The 20151-nt window shown below is 51.5% G+C and overlaps 8 protein-coding genes across 8 annotated transcripts; 5 read left to right on the top strand and 3 right to left on the bottom strand.

Annotated features, from left to right (window-relative positions):
• Positions 1 to 336: 336 nt before the first annotated feature.
• Positions 337 to 1464, bottom strand: PHATRDRAFT_49308 (predicted protein; the record flags this gene model as incomplete). Its single annotated transcript, XM_002183855.1, has 1 exon — positions 337 to 1464. Exon 1 carries the CDS (start codon positions 1282 to 1284, stop codon positions 337 to 339), a length of 948 nt encoding a protein of 315 aa, XP_002183891.1. The 5' UTR covers positions 1285 to 1464.
• A 326-nt stretch (positions 1465 to 1790) lies between these two features.
• On the top strand, positions 1791 to 2624 carry PHATRDRAFT_39989 (predicted protein; the record flags this gene model as incomplete). Its single annotated transcript, XM_002183979.1, has 1 exon — positions 1791 to 2624. The coding sequence occupies one exon, from the start codon at positions 1791 to 1793 to the stop codon at positions 2622 to 2624; it is 834 nt and encodes a 277-aa protein (XP_002184015.1).
• A 247-nt stretch (positions 2625 to 2871) lies between these two features.
• Positions 2872 to 3219, bottom strand: PHATRDRAFT_15740 (predicted protein; the record flags this gene model as incomplete). Its single annotated transcript, XM_002183854.1, has 1 exon — positions 2872 to 3219. One exon carries the CDS (start codon positions 3217 to 3219, stop codon positions 2872 to 2874), a length of 348 nt encoding a protein of 115 aa, XP_002183890.1.
• Positions 3220 to 4077: 858 nt separating this feature from the next.
• Positions 4078 to 9375, top strand: PHATRDRAFT_49307 (predicted protein; the record flags this gene model as incomplete). The annotated part of the gene is made up of 1 exon (XM_002183978.1): positions 4078 to 9375. The coding sequence occupies one exon, from the start codon at positions 4078 to 4080 to the stop codon at positions 9271 to 9273; it is 5196 nt and encodes a 1731-aa protein (XP_002184014.1). The 3' UTR covers positions 9274 to 9375.
• On the bottom strand, positions 9356 to 10363 carry PHATRDRAFT_49306 (predicted protein). The gene has a single exon (XM_002183853.1). It carries the CDS (start codon positions 10291 to 10293, stop codon positions 9505 to 9507), a length of 789 nt encoding a protein of 262 aa, XP_002183889.1. The 5' UTR covers positions 10294 to 10363; the 3' UTR covers positions 9356 to 9504.
• Positions 10364 to 11281: 918 nt separating this feature from the next.
• Positions 11282 to 13468, top strand: PHATRDRAFT_49305 (predicted protein; the record flags this gene model as incomplete). The annotated part of the gene is made up of 4 exons (XM_002183977.1): positions 11282 to 11419; positions 11642 to 11998; positions 12029 to 13186; positions 13370 to 13468. Exons 2-4 carry the CDS (start codon positions 11687 to 11689, stop codon positions 13466 to 13468), a joined length of 1569 nt encoding a protein of 522 aa, XP_002184013.1. The 5' UTR covers positions 11282 to 11419; positions 11642 to 11686.
• A 1141-nt stretch (positions 13469 to 14609) lies between these two features.
• PHATRDRAFT_49304 (predicted protein) lies at positions 14610 to 17035 on the top strand (the record flags this gene model as incomplete). Its single annotated transcript, XM_002183976.1, has 4 exons — positions 14610 to 14656; positions 14802 to 15004; positions 15298 to 16709; positions 16937 to 17035. The coding sequence occupies 4 exons, from the start codon at positions 14610 to 14612 to the stop codon at positions 17033 to 17035; spliced, it is 1761 nt and encodes a 586-aa protein (XP_002184012.1).
• Positions 17036 to 17709: 674 nt separating this feature from the next.
• On the top strand, positions 17710 to 19624 carry PHATRDRAFT_49303 (predicted protein; the record flags this gene model as incomplete). The annotated part of the gene is made up of 3 exons (XM_002183975.1): positions 17710 to 18059; positions 18146 to 18768; positions 18804 to 19624. The coding sequence occupies exons 2-3, from the start codon at positions 18432 to 18434 to the stop codon at positions 19622 to 19624; spliced, it is 1158 nt and encodes a 385-aa protein (XP_002184011.1). The 5' UTR covers positions 17710 to 18059; positions 18146 to 18431.
• Between the last annotated feature and the right edge of the window lie 527 nt (positions 19625 to 20151).

Below are 20151 nucleotides of genomic sequence, written 5' to 3'. Positions count from 1 at the left end.
GGTTTCGAGAGGTTCCCAACCAAACCCACGTCCAAGTGATACGAAACGCACGATACGCGTTCCGATTTTTGATGAGACACACAACAACGACATTTCAGTTCGCTCCTATTTATTTGAATTGTCCCATTCCTACATACGTTTAATATTGCTATTTGTGTCTGTCGTACACGACGACTGTACAAATGCGCAAGGATATTTCCGGACCGACCGTGACCAACCTAATCCCGACACACAGTCAGCACAATGACAGTGAACTAGATTTCTGTTCAAACGGGTTGTTACAGCTAATTTAGTGGTGTTCTGGCTATTGGCGCAATATCCTCTCATGGCTTTTTACTACTCGGGACAGAGATGCCTCAACCGTTCGACCTCTGCTTGGCTCTCGGCTAGTATGTAATCGGGCGTGCTTTCCCACGTCGGCAAAGGCTTGTGCCAGAATGGAGCATAAATCACGCGTCCCGTATTGAAGATAGCCGATACAAAGGAAAAACTGCTTTTGGAGAGGATCAAAATATCGGCATTGACCATGGAGTCCCAGACATCCATTGCGCTTGAATGCAAGTCCAGCTGATACCCGGATAGGCTTTCCCAATCCTCAAAAGACTTGTGTACGGAATAGATTGTTATATTGGCGTTGGGGTGTTTTGGTAAAACCCTCGTTTCGATTATCCTTTGGAAATGAGTATTGGGAAGATACCGAAACACTACATTGCTTTGGCAGGGTGTGACGTCTCCACGTCGAACGTGTGCGGCGACTTGGACGGGACGGTCGCTCGGCCTCGGGGGTGACGGTCGGCGAAGCGATTTGATTTCGGATAGCCAACCCTTTGTCAAAATGGCCGAATCGGTTGCAAAATACGTTTCCCGCTCCAGAATGATTGCCGACGAATCAGATTCAGACGGACAAAGACCAAAGGGCAAAAATGTGTCTTCCAGGCCCAAAGTCCGCAATAGATTCTCATGGGCTGATTGAAAGGTATAGGACGTATCAACTTTCTGGCATGCTCCACCGTAGCGAAGGCCATTGGCGCTGCAGTAGGCGTGAGCAACAAGTATGTCGTGAATGGCGGCCCCCGAACGATCTTTTCGCAAGATGGAATAATACGTCAAATTGTTCGCCTTCTCGGAGCCCTCGGTTCCACTAGACGCTTGAAACAGGAGTGATCTTTGACGTCGGACTTCTTTGTCTGTGAATGTCTCTCGGTACGTATTAACCATGCTTAGGAATGCCAAAACAAACGGCGTCCCGAGCACAATCATGGTCCACGTACTCAATCTGAGCATACTAACAGTGAGTCCAACAACAACACAATGTCCCTAACACTCCGGAAAATCAGTACCGCAATGTCCTTGATTTGTCTATTTGTGTTGTATGGAGTATTGACTTCTTCTTAATATGAATTGGTTGCATTGATGAACATGGAAACAACAATGAAGGCCAAAGTCAGGAAATCGATGACAACTACTCACATCGCAGTCAACTCGTCCATATTCCGTGAGTGGCAGTGTCAAGTGAGTGTGAAGGGTACGAGCCGCACGAGGTCGAATCATAACGACCGTTTCCACATGGCGAATAGAGCTTCTGTATGTACTCGGGTGACGTCAAGGGATAAATCAAACAGTTGTGAACACATGGGAATCGGCTGGCACGCGAATCGGGATATAACAGTCTATGTCACAGTCAAAACACAAACGGTGGCAAACCTAACTATAAGATACCCCTACCTGATGGAAAACCAAAAATCTCGAGAAAGAACCGTCAGGAGCTGCTTTTACGGTTCATAGAAACGATGTGTTGGTACCAATTGGATAGTTCTCGGCAATCCAAAGTGGCATCTTTTTCATCGGCATCGGAACAACGTGTTCGACCGTTTTACGTACACTTGGAACGAAGAGCGGACGCGCGAGTGCAGTCAATGCTCTACCAGCGCTGGAGTTGTCCGTTGCGAATGGTCAAGCTTACCTCCACTACGGTATTAGTATTGTGGCTATGGGGCGGGACTCTGTGCGGTATATCACATCGGTGCGACGCCTTTTCCGTATTTACCCGGACACGGAATCGAAACGGACCCAAGCGAACCGTCACTACACGACGGAGACGCTCTTTTGGACTCCCTTACAGCACCGACTCGCGGCTCTACTCTGACAAAAATCACAACAACAACGACAACAAATTCGGATTCGGCCAACGTGTGGCTTCCGTCCAGTGCGCCGTGCTCGGGGCACTCACGGGGAGTCTCGCCGTCGCACCGGTGGTGGCGCTGCACGACCTGATCTTTGGTAGCGGCGTCGCGCAGTGGGAATTCGATACGGACACGGCCGCCGTGGAAGGCGCCCTCTTCGCCATTGTTTACCGCTACTGCGTCCGAGAAGACGACAACGCGCAACTCGCCCAAGGCGTCGTCGGTGCCTTTGCTCTCGTTCGGACGTTATCCCGTATCGTCGTCCCGTCCTATTGTACGGCTCTACCGCTTCGCTGTGGACCGCCCTTGGGATATTTGGACTGGAACATCCTGGGCGAACTTGCCGGAAACGGGGCCGAATCCGCCGTTCTCTTTGGTGCCGTCGCCGCCGCCATGGAATGGGCCACCAATAGAAAGTACATTGCCAAGTTTCCGGGCTAGCACACGAGTGTTCGCTGGGGCAGGCATTGTCGATGCAAGAGCCTGGTGGGCACCCGGTGCGGTCCCAAACTCGACACTCCGTAGGCTTTCCCATTTACTGTTAACTACATACACACACATCCTTTTGCAAACATGACTCTACACACCACACAATATACTATACGTAGGCTCCGCAGGGCATATGCGGTTGGTCTAGAACAAGAGATTCGGGCTACGGTTCGTATTGTAGCGTGACGAGTGTTCGACTTTAGTAATCGCCACCGCCACCTTCCTCTGCGCCAAACATATCCATACCACCACCGAGGTCCATTTCTTCTTCCTCTTCCTTTTCTTCCACTTTTTCTTCAACAGCGGCTTCGCCTCCGGCTGCCGCGGCTCCCCCGCCACCACCACCGCCTCCAAAGGTGGCGAGCAGTGCGTTGCCGGATTCGAGCAGGGCTTCCAAATCCTGACCTTCCAAATCGGCCAACATTCGGTCCAAATCGGCCCCGTCCACTTCCACACCCACAGCACTCAAAGCCTGAGTAATATCATCCTTAGTGGGACTCGCGTTGCCCCCCAACTGGAGCAACAGGTACGCGGCGAGATGTTTCATCATACTGGCGGTAAACACGGAACTGTACTTGCACAAAACAAAAGTACCCGATTGGTGTGAGGAATAGGGACGTATCGTGTGGGGGAGGGGGGACGGTACTATACCAAATAGAATAGAACAATGGTAAACCCATAATGTACCAATACAACACACACGCAAAGGCAACGGCAGTCACAGTCAATTGGTACCCGTTCACGTCACCTCACGTCGGGTCGCTTTCGTTCCACGTATTTGGACCTAGGCATCCGTACACATACACGTATAGATACACACCCACGTTCACACCGACACTGTCTCTCAACTACTTACCAAGATGACTGTTGGACAGAATGATAATGCAAGCAAGGTTTAAGCTTGGGAGAAAGCAGCTAGCAAAACACACGTTGTGTGGTAATACTCAAGGCGTCCTGCGGGGACGAGTCGACCGTGCCGCACCGGCGCGGGTCGGTGGCACGACCCTCCCCACAGTCACGGGGCTTTCGCTGGCCTCCTGCGATTCCCCGAGACGCGTACTGGTATTACCTCCGTCCGCCCTCGCCAGGGGTTCTAGTAACGCCGGTAACCGATACAGAAAGGCCATTCACAATGAATTCTAAGTGATTGGATACGACTGTCGTAAGATCTGCAATAAATATCGAAGAACTAGCCATTGTATACCGATCCGACAGTTCACGAGTTTCCTTAGGGCAAACATCCGTTTCCGATGGTCCGACAGACCCCAATTCAAGACTTCCTACTAGCTACCTAGCTAGTCTGCCGACTCGCATCAAATTGCCGTCTGTTTACCGCTGGGTTCGACCAAACAAAGGTTCCCATTTACAATTCCTATCCCATAAAAGCATTTCCTATTTGACCACCATGGCGACGATACCTACGGCAGCGCCGCTGCTGTTAGAGGTTCCTCTCGCGTTTCCGGGATCGTGTGCTTGTCCGCGTTACATTGTATACGATGATGAGCGCGCCAGTGTGACGCCTACACGGACCTGGCGGACCGACGCGGACTTTGACGCGGCGCGGGGTTCCCCCTCGGCGTTGGGGCGGGATCTTTCTCACGCACGCTTTTCCGATGCCTTTGTTTTGCGCGGTGCCGCCAGTGTATCTGCTTTGAAGGGATTGTCGACGACCTTGTCCTCTTTCACAAACGCTACCTTGGCGACGACATTGTTGGCCGAACAACCCTGGATTCTCTCCCTCACCCTCTTGAATACAGCCCCAGCTCCGTCAGCGTCTGCGGTAATTGCGCAACTCGAACTGGATCTTTCCGAAACCCAAACACTCCGAGATATTGTCCGTGTACGAGCTTTTGCGTTGGATCGGTTAACCGTGCGATTAATAGTCGTCGACACCAACGCTACTGCCCTGGTGCTGAACATGGTGCTGCACGAACCGCGGGCGGCGTACGGCACCGCTACGGGTACGAGCATTGACACTCCGTCACCGACGTTGATACCGAATCCGCAACTGACGGTGGTTTCCGTCACCAACTTGCTCGGCGACGACTTGACCTCCCGTATGGCACCACCGGCACTGCGTCCTTCCATGCTCGAATTCCTCTCTGCCACACATCTGCTCCTCTCACTCAATCCGTTTTTACTCTGCGTCAATCTGGAATCCAACGAAATTTCACTCTGGAGTCAGAGTTGGACACAACGAGCCATGCAGTCGCGACAATCCACCTGGACTCGGTGGATTGGTACTGCCGCCGCCAACGCCGGCACCGCTGCCGCGACGGGTGCCTTGCACGGCACCCGCGGTATCGTCCTCGACGACATGCCGCCCGTCGCAGCCTTGACCGTCGCCGAGCACCTTGTCTTTACCCTACATTCCGACGCATCCGTTCGTCGATGGATATTACCGACACGGACCGGGAACCCTTCCTCCGCGGACAGCGCCCTATGGGAACCCCGGGAAGTGTGGACGCTCCGCGTACCCGCGCTCCCGTCCAGTGACCTCTGGTCCGAATCGCCCGAATCTACCCAACTCCAAGCGTGTTTGTACAACGACGCTCGCGTCTACGCACTCGTAGTGCATATTCAAACCACCGACGCGGCTGACGAAATCTGTCACTTGGTCGTTGTTGACGGTGATGTTGCCGCCGAAAGTGAAATCACCACGTCCCGCGTCCAAACCGTGCCTCCCCAAGTATCAGCCCTGGTCGATATGCAACTCCATACCGGGCGCTGTGCTCTCTCCTGCTGGTACCGCTCTAAACAATATGCCGATGCCGGTAGTGGAGACGGTACCAGTGTCGGTAGAAGTAACGGTATCGGTGACTCGCACGACGACACCTCCCTCTGGGTGCACTACCAACCGTCCCACAGCACCATGGTGAGCTCCCAACCGACCGTAACTGCGGCCTCTAAAGCCGGCCACGACGCTCTGTTGGATGCTCTGGCACTACAGGAGCGTACTCGGATTCTCAATTTACACTATAGTCCGTACGGGACCAACCTGACGGATACTGATTTGGAAGAAGCGCTCCACCAAATCGACAAACTATTTCTGTCGCATCTCTTTCGACCCGAGTTTGTCCGTGGGACCGGCACCACGACTCCGCCATTGGAGGCGATTCTGCGCCGGGTGTTGCATCAGCTCGTTCCTCACTATCGCGACCCGGTGGGCGAATGCGGTACGGAACGGCGGGTGCTGCTGGCTTTGCACGAATGGCGGTCCCAGCAACAAAATCGAAACCTTTGGTTGGCCATGACGCCCGGTCGGCACCGTCACGAGCACGACCACCTTATGACTCCCGGCACCACCACGGCGAACGCACCGCCCCATACCAACATGTCCCTGTACGATTCCCTCTTGCAACTCGAGGATGACGAGGATCTGGAATTAGGCAGCGCCATGGACAGAGGAATGATGGAAGAAGACGAAGACGAATGGGAGCGAGCCGAAATCGACAAGGAGTCGCAGATGGAAGCTCACGAAGAACGCTGGCGACAATTCCTGTTGACCGTGTGGGAAGAAGAACGCATGATGCGCTTGCCGGTGGCGATGGGTCTAGTTAGTTGCAGTACCGACCTCGGTATCTTGGTACGCCCATCGACTATTTCCGTACTCGCGCAGCACGGTGACGGCCCACCGCTTGGTACCACCACGACTCCACTACTCTTGGATCAAATTGCGTCCAAACTCGTCACCGCCTTGGAAATGGACGAGGTTTCGGCGGCACGCTTATACGCTGCAGAGCAAGCCGTTCATTCTGTGATTGCTCGAGGTGACTTAGCTTGGCATGCTACTGAAGTGGATCGACTACCAGCGCTACTGCTTGTTTCTTTGCAGGACTGTTTATGGGACGTTGTGATGCCTCACGAATCCAATTTATTGATCGAAGGCCTAAAGAATGCCACGGAAACAGATCTTATTCAATTTTTGCTACGGCCACCGGTCGAATCCACCTTGCCCGGGCTTGGACTGTTAGTATCGAGCAAAGATTCGACTGGAACAGCTTTTGCCTCATCCATAGATGAACAGCAACGCTTGGCAACTTCCAGCTTAGCAACTCGCTGCATGAATTCGATTCGTCGGCTAACGCTAGGCAGATGTTTGGTCTTATCCCAAATTATGACGACACGACCAAATTCCATGTCGGCTGCCTGGTTGATTTATTTTCAGGCTGTGGCGACGATGTTTGTCAGCGCTCAGCATATTGCCCTGTCAAACTACAGTTTACCATCGCCTTCTGCAGATTCTCCTTCCTCGTCCTCTCCACTGACGAAACGACCAAGCTTTGGTAGTGGTGGCTCAGGAGTATCAAACAGTAAGACGACAGTCTTGGACGCATCGCTTCAAGCAACTTTCGAGCTTGATGAGAACAATACCACTTCAATGACCAAGTCGATAGCTCAAAGAGTCAAGTCTTTCTTGAAAAAGGCATTTAATCTGGCCTTGGTACCTCTTAACGATACGCCATCGTACAGCGCATTACCAGAATTGGGCATCCTTCCAGGTTCTAGTGGGAACGTTATTGATCAACCAAAATTGGCTTTGCGGCTGTTGGCTCCCGTCGTAGCGTTGCCACCTCCTTGTCCTGGCGGAAAATCCATTGTTGTTCGAGAAGAAGCCATTGCGGAATGTTTATTGATCGCTTCTCACTCAGAGTCAGACGATAAGCGATCACAATCCATGGTAGAAAAGGCCTTCAAACTGTTGAAGTTTGACGAGCAGGATTTGGTTAAGGGGATGCGTCGACTCGAAACGCTCCAACGGCACACGGCTTCTAGTACGAATTTGGCTGGTTTGTTCATCCTGTTTATCGAAGAGGCTATCCAGAAGATGCAAGCCTTGCACGATGAAGATGCGCTGAATTCCATGCATGATTATTCTACTTTGTGGTCAAACCTTTTCAACACTGCTATTACTTCCTGCAAATGGGACACCGCCTACCATAGTTGCCTGAATAATCCCGATCCGGCTCGCCGCGCGGGAAATATTCAACGTATGGTACGAGCTATGGTTGACGCCGGTGACTTGTCTGCACTATTGAGCAAATGCGTCGCACACGGCAGCAAGATTACGGAAGATTCACATTTGGAGCTCTTTCGGATGGGCGGGGATCTCTACGGAATTGCTGTGGAAACTTTAGCGGAAGCCAGTTCTCGCGATTTATACCTGTTTCAAGTGGTGAAGCCTGAGCCCTTGGCTGATTATCAAGCCGCATTGTATGTGTTGCATTGTTCTCAAGGACAATGGCGACGTGCGGCGCAGTCTTTGGATCTTCGATACGTCAATGCTCGTACGGCTTTGTTGAACGGTCCTTCCGGTACCGATCTCGACAACGACAAGAAGATGCAACGAGAATCCTTGATCATACACGATATGGCACTGGCTGCTCTCGGATGCTCTAACGCAATTAGGCTTGTCGATGACAAGGACGTCCATTTTATCGTGTCAGGGGAGCATGGCGCGTATCCATCACTACCAATCAGTTTAAATACGCAAACTTCTCCCCGGTCGAAGCGAAACCGTGGATTGCAGATTCTGGCCGACGGCGACGACGAAGTGAATGCGCACAAAGGAGCGACTCGTCTATCTCGCTATATGGACGTTACGGACATTGAAACGAGGGGAGTGCGCGCCTCTGTCCTTTGTTCACTGTTTGAAGACGATGGTGATGGCTATCACGCGGCCAAGACGGCCTTTTTGCAAGAAGTACCGACCAACGACACTGACAATACGGTCCTCGACAAGCTTTTTTCCCGGGGATACTATGGTCATGGCATAGCTCTTGCTAGTATGATTGCCAAAGTTCAACAAGGCAAGCCGGATGGGGTGAATGTCTTTTATGACTCTCTTTCGCACCTGGTTTGCACATACCTTGTTCCCATCGCAACGGATCGGACGGCTAAACCCACGCGACCAACCTTTTCCCAAATCCAGACTGCTTTTGACTCCGTTGGCGACCTCACCAACCCCTCGGTGCTGGTTGTAAGTCGTACGAAGAAGATTTCGCTGCTACAAGGACATGCTATTCGTGAAGGTGCCATGGCCTTGCTGCAGCGTCTCGTATTGAAGTACACATCAACGAAGTGCCCGGTGGCGGTTGACGTCGCGGCGGCCTTGCTGGGCAACGACCAAAGCGGGACTTCTCTACCAACCTGGCTGGAACATTTGCTCGTCTATGGAGCGGACCCATCGGTTCACGCTCCGGGACTCTTTGCGAAACGACGCGTGGTCCACGCCGAAAATGGGGCGCCCAACGAGTCGTTGTATCTGGGAGATCCATCGATTTTATTGACGCTGTATACGGAACGTGGCCTGTACATGGACGCGTGTCGCGTGGTGGAGCTGGTACTCACGGACCCGTCCCGCAAGACAATGGCCGCGTCGTTTATACCCGAAAAGGGTATGATAGATTTTGTTCCCTACCCCAAGATAGATTTGTTGCACAGTCTGATGGATGTTGTTCTCCGGAAGAACGGCGTGGATGAAGACACGCGGGAGGAGTTGAGGGCCTGCCAGGATTCATTGCGGGATAGTCTGGAACAGCACTTTAGGCTACTCAAGATTGGGGAGAGCGGTTTACGGAGTGCGCGCGCCTTGGCGTAAGCCGGGGGCTGCCCAAAAGGCCAAACCGAAACGTCGCTCCATTACGAAAGAGTAGAAAAGGCTATACCGTATGCAACTAGGTAGTCAATGACGAAGTTCTATAGATATCTATACGTACGCCGAAGTAATAGTCAATGTTCGGGAGCCAAGTTATAAAGATGTCCAGGACCTGCTTGTTCCTTTCCCCAGTCGTAGTAGCCGTATTTTTACTTGTGTTTCCGTGTTTTACAGTTAGTAGCAACTGGTGGCGTCGCAACAATGCCCGCAGGTTGTTTCGTCTGTCTTGAGGGTCCACTGGAGTTCGTCCGTACTACACCCAAAGCGTGCCGACCCATCCATACACTGGTAAGGCACATTGGTAGGACAGACTTGCCCGCCGGACTCCGTACACCAGGACTCGTCGCAGGGTGTGTCACAGCGCTCGACCGAATCGGGAACGTCGTAGTCGTTGCAATCATGCAGATCGCACTGATCGTCGCAGGTCGAGTCGGTCCAGGGAGTGACGGAACATCCTCCATGCGGACCCCCGTTGTGGAAGAGACACGTGTAGGGTGCCGTTTCAGCGTCGCAGCTGGTCTGGTAGCATTCGTCAAACGTACAAGCGCGGGCGGAGTCCTTGTGATGCGCAGAGTCCTTGTCGTGTCCGGAATGGTGGTGGTCTCCGGAGTGTTGATGATGATGGGCAGAGTGTTGTTGGTGTGTAGAGTTCTTGTCGTGTGCGGATCCTTCCAGCGGTACGGACATGAGCGACGACACGGAAGAGGGCGCGAGATTAGCAGAGGTGGAAGACCAATGGGGACGAAGATCCGCGTTCGCCAGGGTCCGATAGAGGCATCCGTAGGCACCCACACAGGCTGCCCCGATGCAGAGGATCTGGAAGAATCTGGAGGTCGAAGTAGACGAGGGCGTGAATTCTTTGTCCACCGTGACGACCGAGTCTTCCAAAGCCATCTCGTGGACGTCAAGTTGGTTCTCAATCGTTTCGTAGTTGGGCTTGTGGTCGGTGGATACGAGACTCATCTTACAAAGGGTTGTCAATGTTTTGGTACGGAGGGAAGAAATTGAGAACGGCTGTAATCGTTACTGCTAGTACGATCTTTTGTGTGTCTGCGCGTGTGTGGTTCTAACAGTGACGAACAAATCAAACCGGCAAGCGAAGCACAACGCGAACAACGATCCAGAAACGGGGGAGTGTGCCAGCCTCTAGAGTAGGTAGTACCGGTAGTGAACGTCAGAGAGTCGATCCCTCTTTCCTCGCGGAGTTGGTCTGGTACCAAACCGTACTTGGTATAATTCATTCTTGCCGTTCGGAATGTCTCCGGTGACCCGACACAAATCGAAATCGAATCGTTCGCCTTGCGGGGCTGGGCTGGATGGACAGGCCGCACGTTTACGGTATGTCCGTCTCACGGTAAATTCGCGACGAGACGAACTCCAAAATGTCTCGAGTCCCAACTACAAAAACCCTTCGATACCTTGACCTTGGAGTCTTGGAATAGTGCGCCGCGTCTCGGTCGTTTCCTCTCTGGTAGTCCACAGAAAACAAGGATCAGTAGCTTCCATCTTCTAGAAAGGGTACCGAAGCGCACTCGAACAAATGCTAGGCATTCCAGGGGCCATCGGAGAATGGCACTGCGCACTTGGGTGTTTCGCCCCGCGTTCCGGTTTGCGTTCGGGAAACCGTTATGTACTCTAGGTACGGGATTCACACACTAGAACCTGATCCCTTAATAAAATGTCTCCTAGGACACCACTTTTGAAAACGATCTATATATGGTACCCCGCGGTTATGGGAAAGCAGACGAAGTACGCTAACTGCAGCCGATACATCCGTAAGACCGTGGGACGGAACGATCGAAAACGGCTTTTGCTTTTTCGAACCGAGCAAGGCATGCTACTCCACTTTGTAGATTACAAATCAAACCAACAGTCCAACACCCATTTCTGATGTTGAAGCGCCTCTCTAGAATCCCGCTTTCGCCATCTTCCACGGGGCTCTCTCTGAATAGAGACACCAACAGATCCCTCCCGTATCTCCGCTATTCTCTTACAGTTAATTAAAACTTCGGAGGCACGTATCCGAAAAATTCGATCGATTGGTGGACAGCAGCGGATTGCTGAACAAAAGCAGCTGCCGGCTTCTTTTTCGGTGCGTCCAATCACATAACCACAGTATGAGCTTGGGATCAGTAATAAACCAACGGGTCAGTGCACACTTCCCAGGTAGGGCTTCGTCGCGTGTTCCAGACCATTTACTTTGCAGAGCCGCCCCCGCCACGTGACCTTCACTCACCTTGCTTCTATTAACCGCGCACCGTTCATCTTTTGTTGATCTATTGCAATTTCTTTTGCTCATATATGCGACTTAGCTTCGCAAGCCAGCGCTTTCGGTCGTCGGGAGTCGTCCCGCTCCATGGCAAGGACAAGTTTGGCACTATTAGGGAGTCTGGTGCTACTCATGGTGACGCAGTTTTTAATGCTCCCCTTGCTCGTCACCACAGTACTCCAGGATGCATCCGACCGTAACAGTCTGACGAACGCGTTGACGCACAGCCTACAGTCCAACGCAATAGGCTCCACAACCGCAACTGGCGTTGCAACCTCCAACACGTCTCGGAAACGACCCATCCCGGATCGTGGACCCCCCGACGGTGCCTTCAACGGCGTACCGCTGTATTTACAAACAGCCACGCCCGATCTCCATTCCAATGTACACTGTGTGGGCGAAAACTACCAGCGCGACGCATGGAAACAGCGCTCGTGTCGCTTCGACTTTCTGTGCTTCAACGTATCCGAAAACGACTTTGTGGTCTTCCAGTCCGCCCGCGAACAGGCATTGTCCACCGCCACCATCCCACGGCCCTTTGTGCACACGTCGGATACCATGTTACGGTGGGGCCCCAACCACACGCAAACGGTGTCGATCGGCGGTATCAACCAAAAGTGGGGCGCGAACGGCCTTCGTCGACTGGAATGGTTTCCGAAAGTAGTACCGCTACCGGACTCCGGTAGTCCGCCGTTTGCCTACTACGCTTTACCGGAGGAGATGGTGTGGACTCCATTGCACAGTCTGAACGCCGCTAATCCCGGACATTTGGTGTGGGACGACTTCTTCCCGGTGTACACGCTGCTGCACATGTTTGACCTGCTGGACCGGCACCCGTTGTTGCTGCGGTACGTGCTGAAGGACGGTCTCCGTGGACTGTGGGCGTCGTGCGATTTCCGCCCCGATAAAGAGGAAGCGTGTCAGCACCTAATGACAAAGTTTGCCCCTTTGATGTGGGGCACGGAGTCTAGCTGGCGCTTTACAGCGTCCAACAACTTTACCTTTGTGGCAAACGGGGATGTTGACGGCAAGGACAGGGTCGACTTGGTATGCGCCCGCACGGGGGTGGCGGGTATGGGCTCTTTGACGGATCACGGGGTGACAAAGTCGCATGGCTGGATGCCGGAAGACTACGTACTGACGCAAAATCATGGACGAGGTGGTATGTTGCGAGAGTTCCGACACTATCTGTTGAGCAATATGGGATTGGCGTTACCCCAATCGGTGTTACAGGAACGTCCGCATAGGGTAGTGTTTTCGGTGAAATCCTCTAGTATACGCAATCGAAAAATGGATTTTGAACGGCAAATGGGTGTGGTCAGTGCGATTGAGGGCGTGGCGGTGGAAAGCTACAGTTTCCAAGACTTGTCGGTCCGAGAACAAGTTGAAATAGCATCACGGACGAGTGTTTTTGTGACGGCGTGTGGCGGAGCTGCCGTGACGGCGTCCTTTCTTCCTGCCGGGGGCGCGGTCGTTCTGTACTACAGTGAAACTGGTGGCTACAAGAACAACCTCAACACGAAGTTACCGGCTCTTTTGGACTGGGATGTGTTTAACGCCATGTCGTACCTGCGAGTCCACTGGATGGTACGTACAGGGTCCTCATATGAATTGATATTCTCTGTGTGTCAGAGTTGATCAGAGTCTTGAAGTATGCAGCTGCATAACTGAGCACTGACTCGGAAGGTCACGTCTATTGGAGCATTTTGTACGAAAGAGATCATCAATATTGCTCACGACCTCTGTTTTTTTCTCTTTCAACTCTGCCAGCCTCGCAATACCGTCGATTCCGAAATTGATGACCAGGCTTTGATGTTGCTGATTGAGCACGAAATTTATCTCATGGAGTCAAACGCGTTGAGTTTATAAACTAATGTAAGACATATCATCTTTAATAACAAATGAGTGCTATAGCATGCAAAGTCTTTCACTAGGTATATGGTACGTACACAATGGAAAGGGATCTACCCTGAAGATTTTGGGTAATCTCATGCTTAAATGGAGCAAAGAGGGGCTTGTTTCCAGTAGCCGTTGACTTTCGTAAAGCATTGCAACTGCTGTTAAGGCTTGAGGCGAGTTTTTATTGCTACAGGGCAAAGGAGAGAGGGGAAGAACATTTCAAATTTCCAGACCCGATATTGGCTACATTTTAATTATTCCAGCCAGCTTCTCACAAGTTAAAGGTTTTTTTTTATCAATCTCGACGGTGGGTTGCAGCAACTCGCAAATGGTAGCAGGTTTCCAGACAAAGATAAGCAAGTCTTCGGTCGTTACTCTAGTAGACAGAAAGCCGAAAACGGGAGCTAATCAATCTGACAGTCAAACTAGAAAGAGGACAAAATTAAAAGCAATCCTATATCCTCTATTAAATAGCGAGTATTTGGATGTCGTTGCTGTTGCTCGCCTATGCAGTTTTGGATTATTCACGTGATCGCTTGGTGATTCCAGTGCGGCGGACAATGCACGACGGATGATGAGAGCATGTTTCTCTAGGTAACGGAGCGAAGTTGTCCGCGTACGCAACCCTTGAATTCGTTCGTGCCGGTGATCCGGCTGGAAGCAAATTTGAATTGCTCTCGTCGAGATAGTGTTGCCAAAATTATAGGGCATGTCAGCCTCGAGGGGAAATTACACGATGAGGATGACGGTGAAAATATATAGGCGAATCAATGGAGCCTATCCAAACAGGGGCGCCTCCTCACTACTGGATATCGCCACATGCCAAACGCGGACCTCCTCCGCGTCACGCTACTGCTTTTCTGCGGAGGCAACGAGTCACTACGCATAGTCCCATCCCGTCTCATTCGAACCAGACAATGCCTTCGGCCAGAGGGTTGTCGAAGATGCTTTGGTGGCGTCGTGGCGTTCTTTTACAGTTACAATTTACAGTTAACATTAAATGTTGCAAATACCATGGTAGATGAGTAAGAACTTTTGTTATGATAGTGAAGAAAACTCTCTATGTCCATGGAACAAAACATTTACGTGAAAATTTTGTTGCGACAATCACATGACTTCTGATGGGGTGGATGAGCCGCCGTGCGCTGGTACAGGAAGGTCCGAAGGACAGATCGGCTGATGGCGAGTTTTTCCAAGAAATGACCGAACGACTCGAGCCACTTCTTTCTTCCCAAACAGCAATCATTTTCATTACTCAAAGCAGGCACCAAACGAGACTACTCCGTCCTACTACTCACTCTAGCTCTAGAGGAGAACTGACAGCGGAGGACTCAACCTCGTTCCGTTCTAACGCAGAATACCACGGTGTTCAGTTTGACCCGAGGACGCAGCTCGTCAAAGTCTCAAACTCACCTCGCAAGATCTATCGCTTCAGCAGCTGCGCCGTCGTAGGTTGGGCATATTCATCGGATATTCGCTATCACCATAGCATGCGTTTGGGATCAGGTAAGAGCGAACGGCTTCGAGTCATCTCAGATGAGGAACAAGGCTGTCCAGCCTCACGTCTGCCTTGTTACATCAAGCTCACCTTCGGGTTGTTTCTCTATACCAATCTTCTTGTTGACTGTGATACATTGGATTTGGTTTTGGTCCTATCGACAATCTGCTTTCGCAAGTTGGCTCTATCGTTCGTCGGAACACGTCCCATTCTCGGGCGTGGACCAATCTGGCGTTGCTCGGAGGCCTGGTGCTACTCGTGATTACACAATTCCTACTGCTTCCTTGGCTCGTCACCACAGTACTCCAGGATGCATCCGACCGTAACAGTCTGACGAACGCGTTGACGCACAGCCTACAGTCTTACACGATAGGCTCAGCAACCGCAACTGGCGTTGCAACCTCCACCACATCGAGGAAACGACCCATTCCGGATCAGGGACCTCCCGACGGTGTCTTTAACGGCGTACCGCTGTATTTACGAAAAGCTATGCCCGATCTCCATTCCAATGTACATTGTGTGGGCGAAAACTACCAGCGCGACGCATGGAAACAGCGCTCGTGTCGCTTCGACTTTCTGTGCTTCAACGTTTCCGAAAACGACTTTGTGGTCTTCCAGTCCGCCCGCGAACAGGCATTGTCCACCGCCACCATCCCACGGCCCTTTGTGCACACGTCGGATACCATGTTACGGTGGGGCCCCAACCACACGCAAACGGTGTCGATCGGCGGTATCAACCAAAAGTGGGGCGCGAACGGCCTTCGTCGACTGGAATGGTTTCCGAAAGTAGTACCGCTACCGGACTCCGGTAGTCCGCCGTTTGCCTACTACGCTTTACCGGAGGAGATGGTGTGGACTCCATTGCACAGTCTGAACGCCGCTAATCCCGGACATTTGGTGTGGGACGACTTCTTCCCGGTGTACACGCTGCTGCACATGTTTGACCTGCTGGACCGGCACCCGTTGTTGCTGCGGTACGTGCTGAAGGACGGTCTCCGTGGACTGTGGGCGTCGTGCGACTTCCGCCCCGATAAAGAGGAAGCGTGTCAGCACCTAATGACAAAGTTTGCCCCTTTGATGTGGGGCACGGAGTCTAGCTGGCGCTTTACAGCGTCCAACAACTTTACCTTTGTGGCAAACGGGGATGTTGACGGCAAGGACAGGGTCGACTTGGTATGCGCCCGCACGGGGGTGGCGGGTATGGGCTCTTTGACGGATCACGGGGTGACAAAGTCGCATGGCTGGATGCCGGAAGACTACGTACTGACGCAAAATCATGGACGAGGTGGTATGTTGCGAGAGTTCCGACACTATCTGTTGAGCAATATGGGATTGGCGTTACCCCAATCGGTGTTACAGGAACGTCCGCATAGGGTAGTGTTTTCGGTGAAATCCTCTAGTATACGCAATCGAAAAATGGATTTTGAACGGCAAATGGGTGTGGTCAGTGCGATCGAGGGCGTGGCGGTGGAAAGCTACAGTTTCCAAGACTTGTCGGTCCGAGAACAAGTGGAAATAGCATCACGGACGAGTGTTTTTGTGACGGCGTGTGGCGGAGCTGCCGTGACGGCGTCCTTTCTTCCTGCCGGGGGCGCGGTCGTTCTGTACTACAGTGAAACTGGTGGTGCCAAGGACAACCGTCACACAGGGCTACCGGCTCTTTTGGACTGGGATGTGTTTAACGCCATGTCGTACCTGCGAGTCCACTGGATGGTATGTATTGGCTATATGTCTTGGAGGAACCTGCTGCCTTCGTGTGTGTTTATGTGTTTGTCAGTGTTGTCGGAGATCATCGTTTTGTGCAGATGCATGAATGAGCATGAGTGAGAATGGTCACGGATGTTTAGGGACGATTCGAACCATTCGCATACGGAGCACCACGAATTCTAACGACCGTCGTTTGTTTGTTTATTTGTTTGTTTGCTATTATCTTTTGTCAGCCTTGCAATACCGTCGATTCCGAAATTGATGACCAGACTTTGAAGTTGCTGATTGAGCATGAAATTAGTCTCATGGAGTCGAGCACCTTCACACATTAGACAGTCGCGTACCGAGTACTCGACACACCCGTGTTTTGTCGGCTGCAGAGTGTAAGTCCTGCAAACGCGCGTGTCTTCTCCAGATGAAGCTTCTGCGTTGTAGAAAGTTTTTACTTGAACTGGAGGACCGACGCGAGCGGACCTACGTTTTCCGAACCGCGCCATTTTAGAGCAATCTAGGGAGCAGCAAGGGCAGCACGGACTATATATGGGCTTTACGAACCACGCTCAGATTCAATTCACAGGTTGGCACGGGTAAACTTCTCACGTTCATGTCAAGCGGAGGTGATTTGGTCGGGATACTAGCATACATACGTAAACGTTCACAACATCAGAATGAGAAATGCCTTCCAGCAGTCCAAGCTGAAACAAAGTAACTGTTAGTCGACCTACCTATCGCTCTAGAGACTGTGTCTTCATCTACAAACAGTTAGTACCGGCTATATATACATTTTTGCGTCGCTCACGTAATCTGATGCAATGGCCGCGTCGAAGCTGTATCTAACGAAATCTTGGCCATTGTGCAGGTCTCTTCCATCTGTCCGTTCTCAACCTTGCAGCATCAGCTTTGTCAACCACTCGACGTTTGTTTCTGAAAAGATTTGTCACAAGTACTCACAGTCACTGTCAATTTACAGTTGACGTGACATGAAAATAGCTTTCAAATTTCATGCCTTGGCATACCAGTGACGTGAGAACGCTCCTTTCTCGCCACGCAGTCAAATCCGACTAACTGTCAATATAATTCGGTTGCCACGTCCTAATAGAGTCCACAGGTTTTTCTGTCACTACCGGGTTCATTGCAAAAGCATGCTCAAAGCCTGCCTACTACATCAAAGATCGGAACTATCGGTGGGGTCTACTGGTATCCTTGACTCGGTCTTCTTTCGGAGTTCACCAGTACACAACGAAATATCTTTTGACAGTGAAAAGATTCGTCGAATACCGCATAAATAAAATATTTCCATCAGCCAAGTTTTATGTTATGTAGTACTTTGACATTGTGGCATGGTTTCTGAACTTGGTAAGTGTTTGTTTGCATTCATTTGAGTACTATTTTTAGATTGGCTGCTACTCAAAGCCTGTATGGTGGCCTGACCGGTATGATAGAGCCTATTTTATCTTCCTTATTCATTTTGTCGTCAGTACCGTTTTGCAAACCTGACCAGTACACACCGGAGTTCCTATCGAAAAGGAATGATTGACACTGAAAGACCGCATGGCCTCACGTGACGAAAATCCGGGACCGTAAAAGTGACAGTGAAAAGCGTCCATTTCCCAAGTTGCACCCAAACCCCTGCTCTAACCTCTTTATTGTAAGTGTCATTCATCATTCGCGAAAGCTAAAATATTGTGTGTAGCTCAAATATCCAAAGCTTCCAGCACCAAATCAAGAATGTTGACTAATATCTTCTTCACTTTCGCCCTCGTTGTCTTATCGATCACTGAGGTGAGTTCCATATCCGACAACGACCATGCAGCGTCGATCCTCGATTCTTCGGACCGTGGCCTGCAAACCTTCATTGATAAATACAACATAACTTTCCAAAATGCTGTTTATGTCTCGGGAGCTTTACGAACAATCTTTCACCTACATGCAGGAGATGAGGCGGCTAGTGGACGGTTTGAGGTATTCACGGCTCCAGAGAATGCCGATCCGACCGGGGATCCGACACTTCCTGCTACAGTAATGGAGGCGAGTTTTTCAACGACACTGCTACTGGGAGCGGACTGTCACGCCAAACTACTGTTATTAACCCGGGTGTAGCTTTCTGCGACAATACCTTTCTCGAAGACATAAACGTGTCCAGTCCGTTCTACTACGAAATTGGCGAGTCCCCCGACAAGGAAATCAAGTTCATCTTTTGTGTAATATTAACCCTCACCCAGGAAATCGAGGGAACCGTGACATATATGAACTTCAAAGAAGTAGCCATCCAGATGAATGTTGCTTTGAAGGGTACCTTGGGCGTCTCCAGCGTGGACCCGTTCGAAGTAGATACCGGTGCGGCGGGCACCGACACGGACAACGATTTGGAGTATACAGCGAGTGCGGGTCTGTGTAGTACTTTCAGCGGCAACCCCACGCAGGGAGAAAACATTCCCATTTGCATTGTTTCGGATGACCACCCGTTGGCCAGCATTGTTTCGGTCCAGGACCTATCCTTCACGTCAGGTGACAGTCTCACCCAGTCGATTATTGCGAGCGGTAGTGCCGCTCCGGGAGCCGCGGACTTGTACGGAGTGCCGGAGCCTTTGAATGCTGCTCATTGCCTCGCCAACAAGTGCATTCAGTACAATGTGATGTTGTACGCCATAATTGCGACGGTGGGCGACAACTTGGATATCACGATTCGCGGCAACATAGTGCTGGCAATTGGCGACGGTACGCGTACGCTACGCGCTCAATTCAAGCCCACCCGGGCGTTGCAGGACGCGCTCCATGAACAAGCCTTTAGCTCGACGATTGTGTTGCCGGCTCTGCCAACGACCGAGTCGGGTGCGGTCTCGACGGTCGGCACGAAGATAACGGCGGCGATGGTGTCGTTGGGTGCGGCTCTGGTCAGCGGCTGGATGTTTGCCGTGTAAGCGGCTAGGATATATTTGGAAAGTCTCCCAGGAGAAATATAGTGAAACGTATGCGGTCGACCTTTTCGGTGTGGAAAAGGTCTCTGTCAGTCGAATGACCGACCGTAAGGACAACTCGTAGTGGTACCAGTACTCCATTATTTGAAAAGAAATAGGCAAGCATTGTCGGTACACTTAGTTTACAGTTACATCTAGCTAGAAAAAGCGTGCGGTGCATAGGACGGCGGTATTAAGTAGTGAACAGGTAAACGAAGCGAAGCATTCACTGTCACTGTCAGTAAGCGAAGAAGGATGGAAGACAGGCGAGAGAGGCAGGCTGACTGTGAGGAGTAAAAGTGTCCACGCCATGTTGGTCTCCACTAGCTAGAGCTACAGGTTTGGTAGACCGGCGATAGAGACGAGCGAGCCCCTCTCTTGCGCGAGAAGACACTCGTCCGGCGCGAACAGGAATATGTAAGTACGGTTCAAACGAGTACCGTATATACAGTAGTGCATTCCAATAGGATCGATGATTCGAACGGCACGCC

Source organism: Phaeodactylum tricornutum, chromosome 21 (assembly GCF_000150955.2).
Source record: "Phaeodactylum tricornutum CCAP 1055/1 chromosome 21, whole genome shotgun sequence".
NCBI classification, from domain to species: Eukaryota; Bacillariophyta; class Bacillariophyceae; order Surirellales; family Neidiaceae; genus Phaeodactylum; species Phaeodactylum tricornutum.
This window is presented reverse-complemented; position numbering and strand designations above follow the sequence as displayed.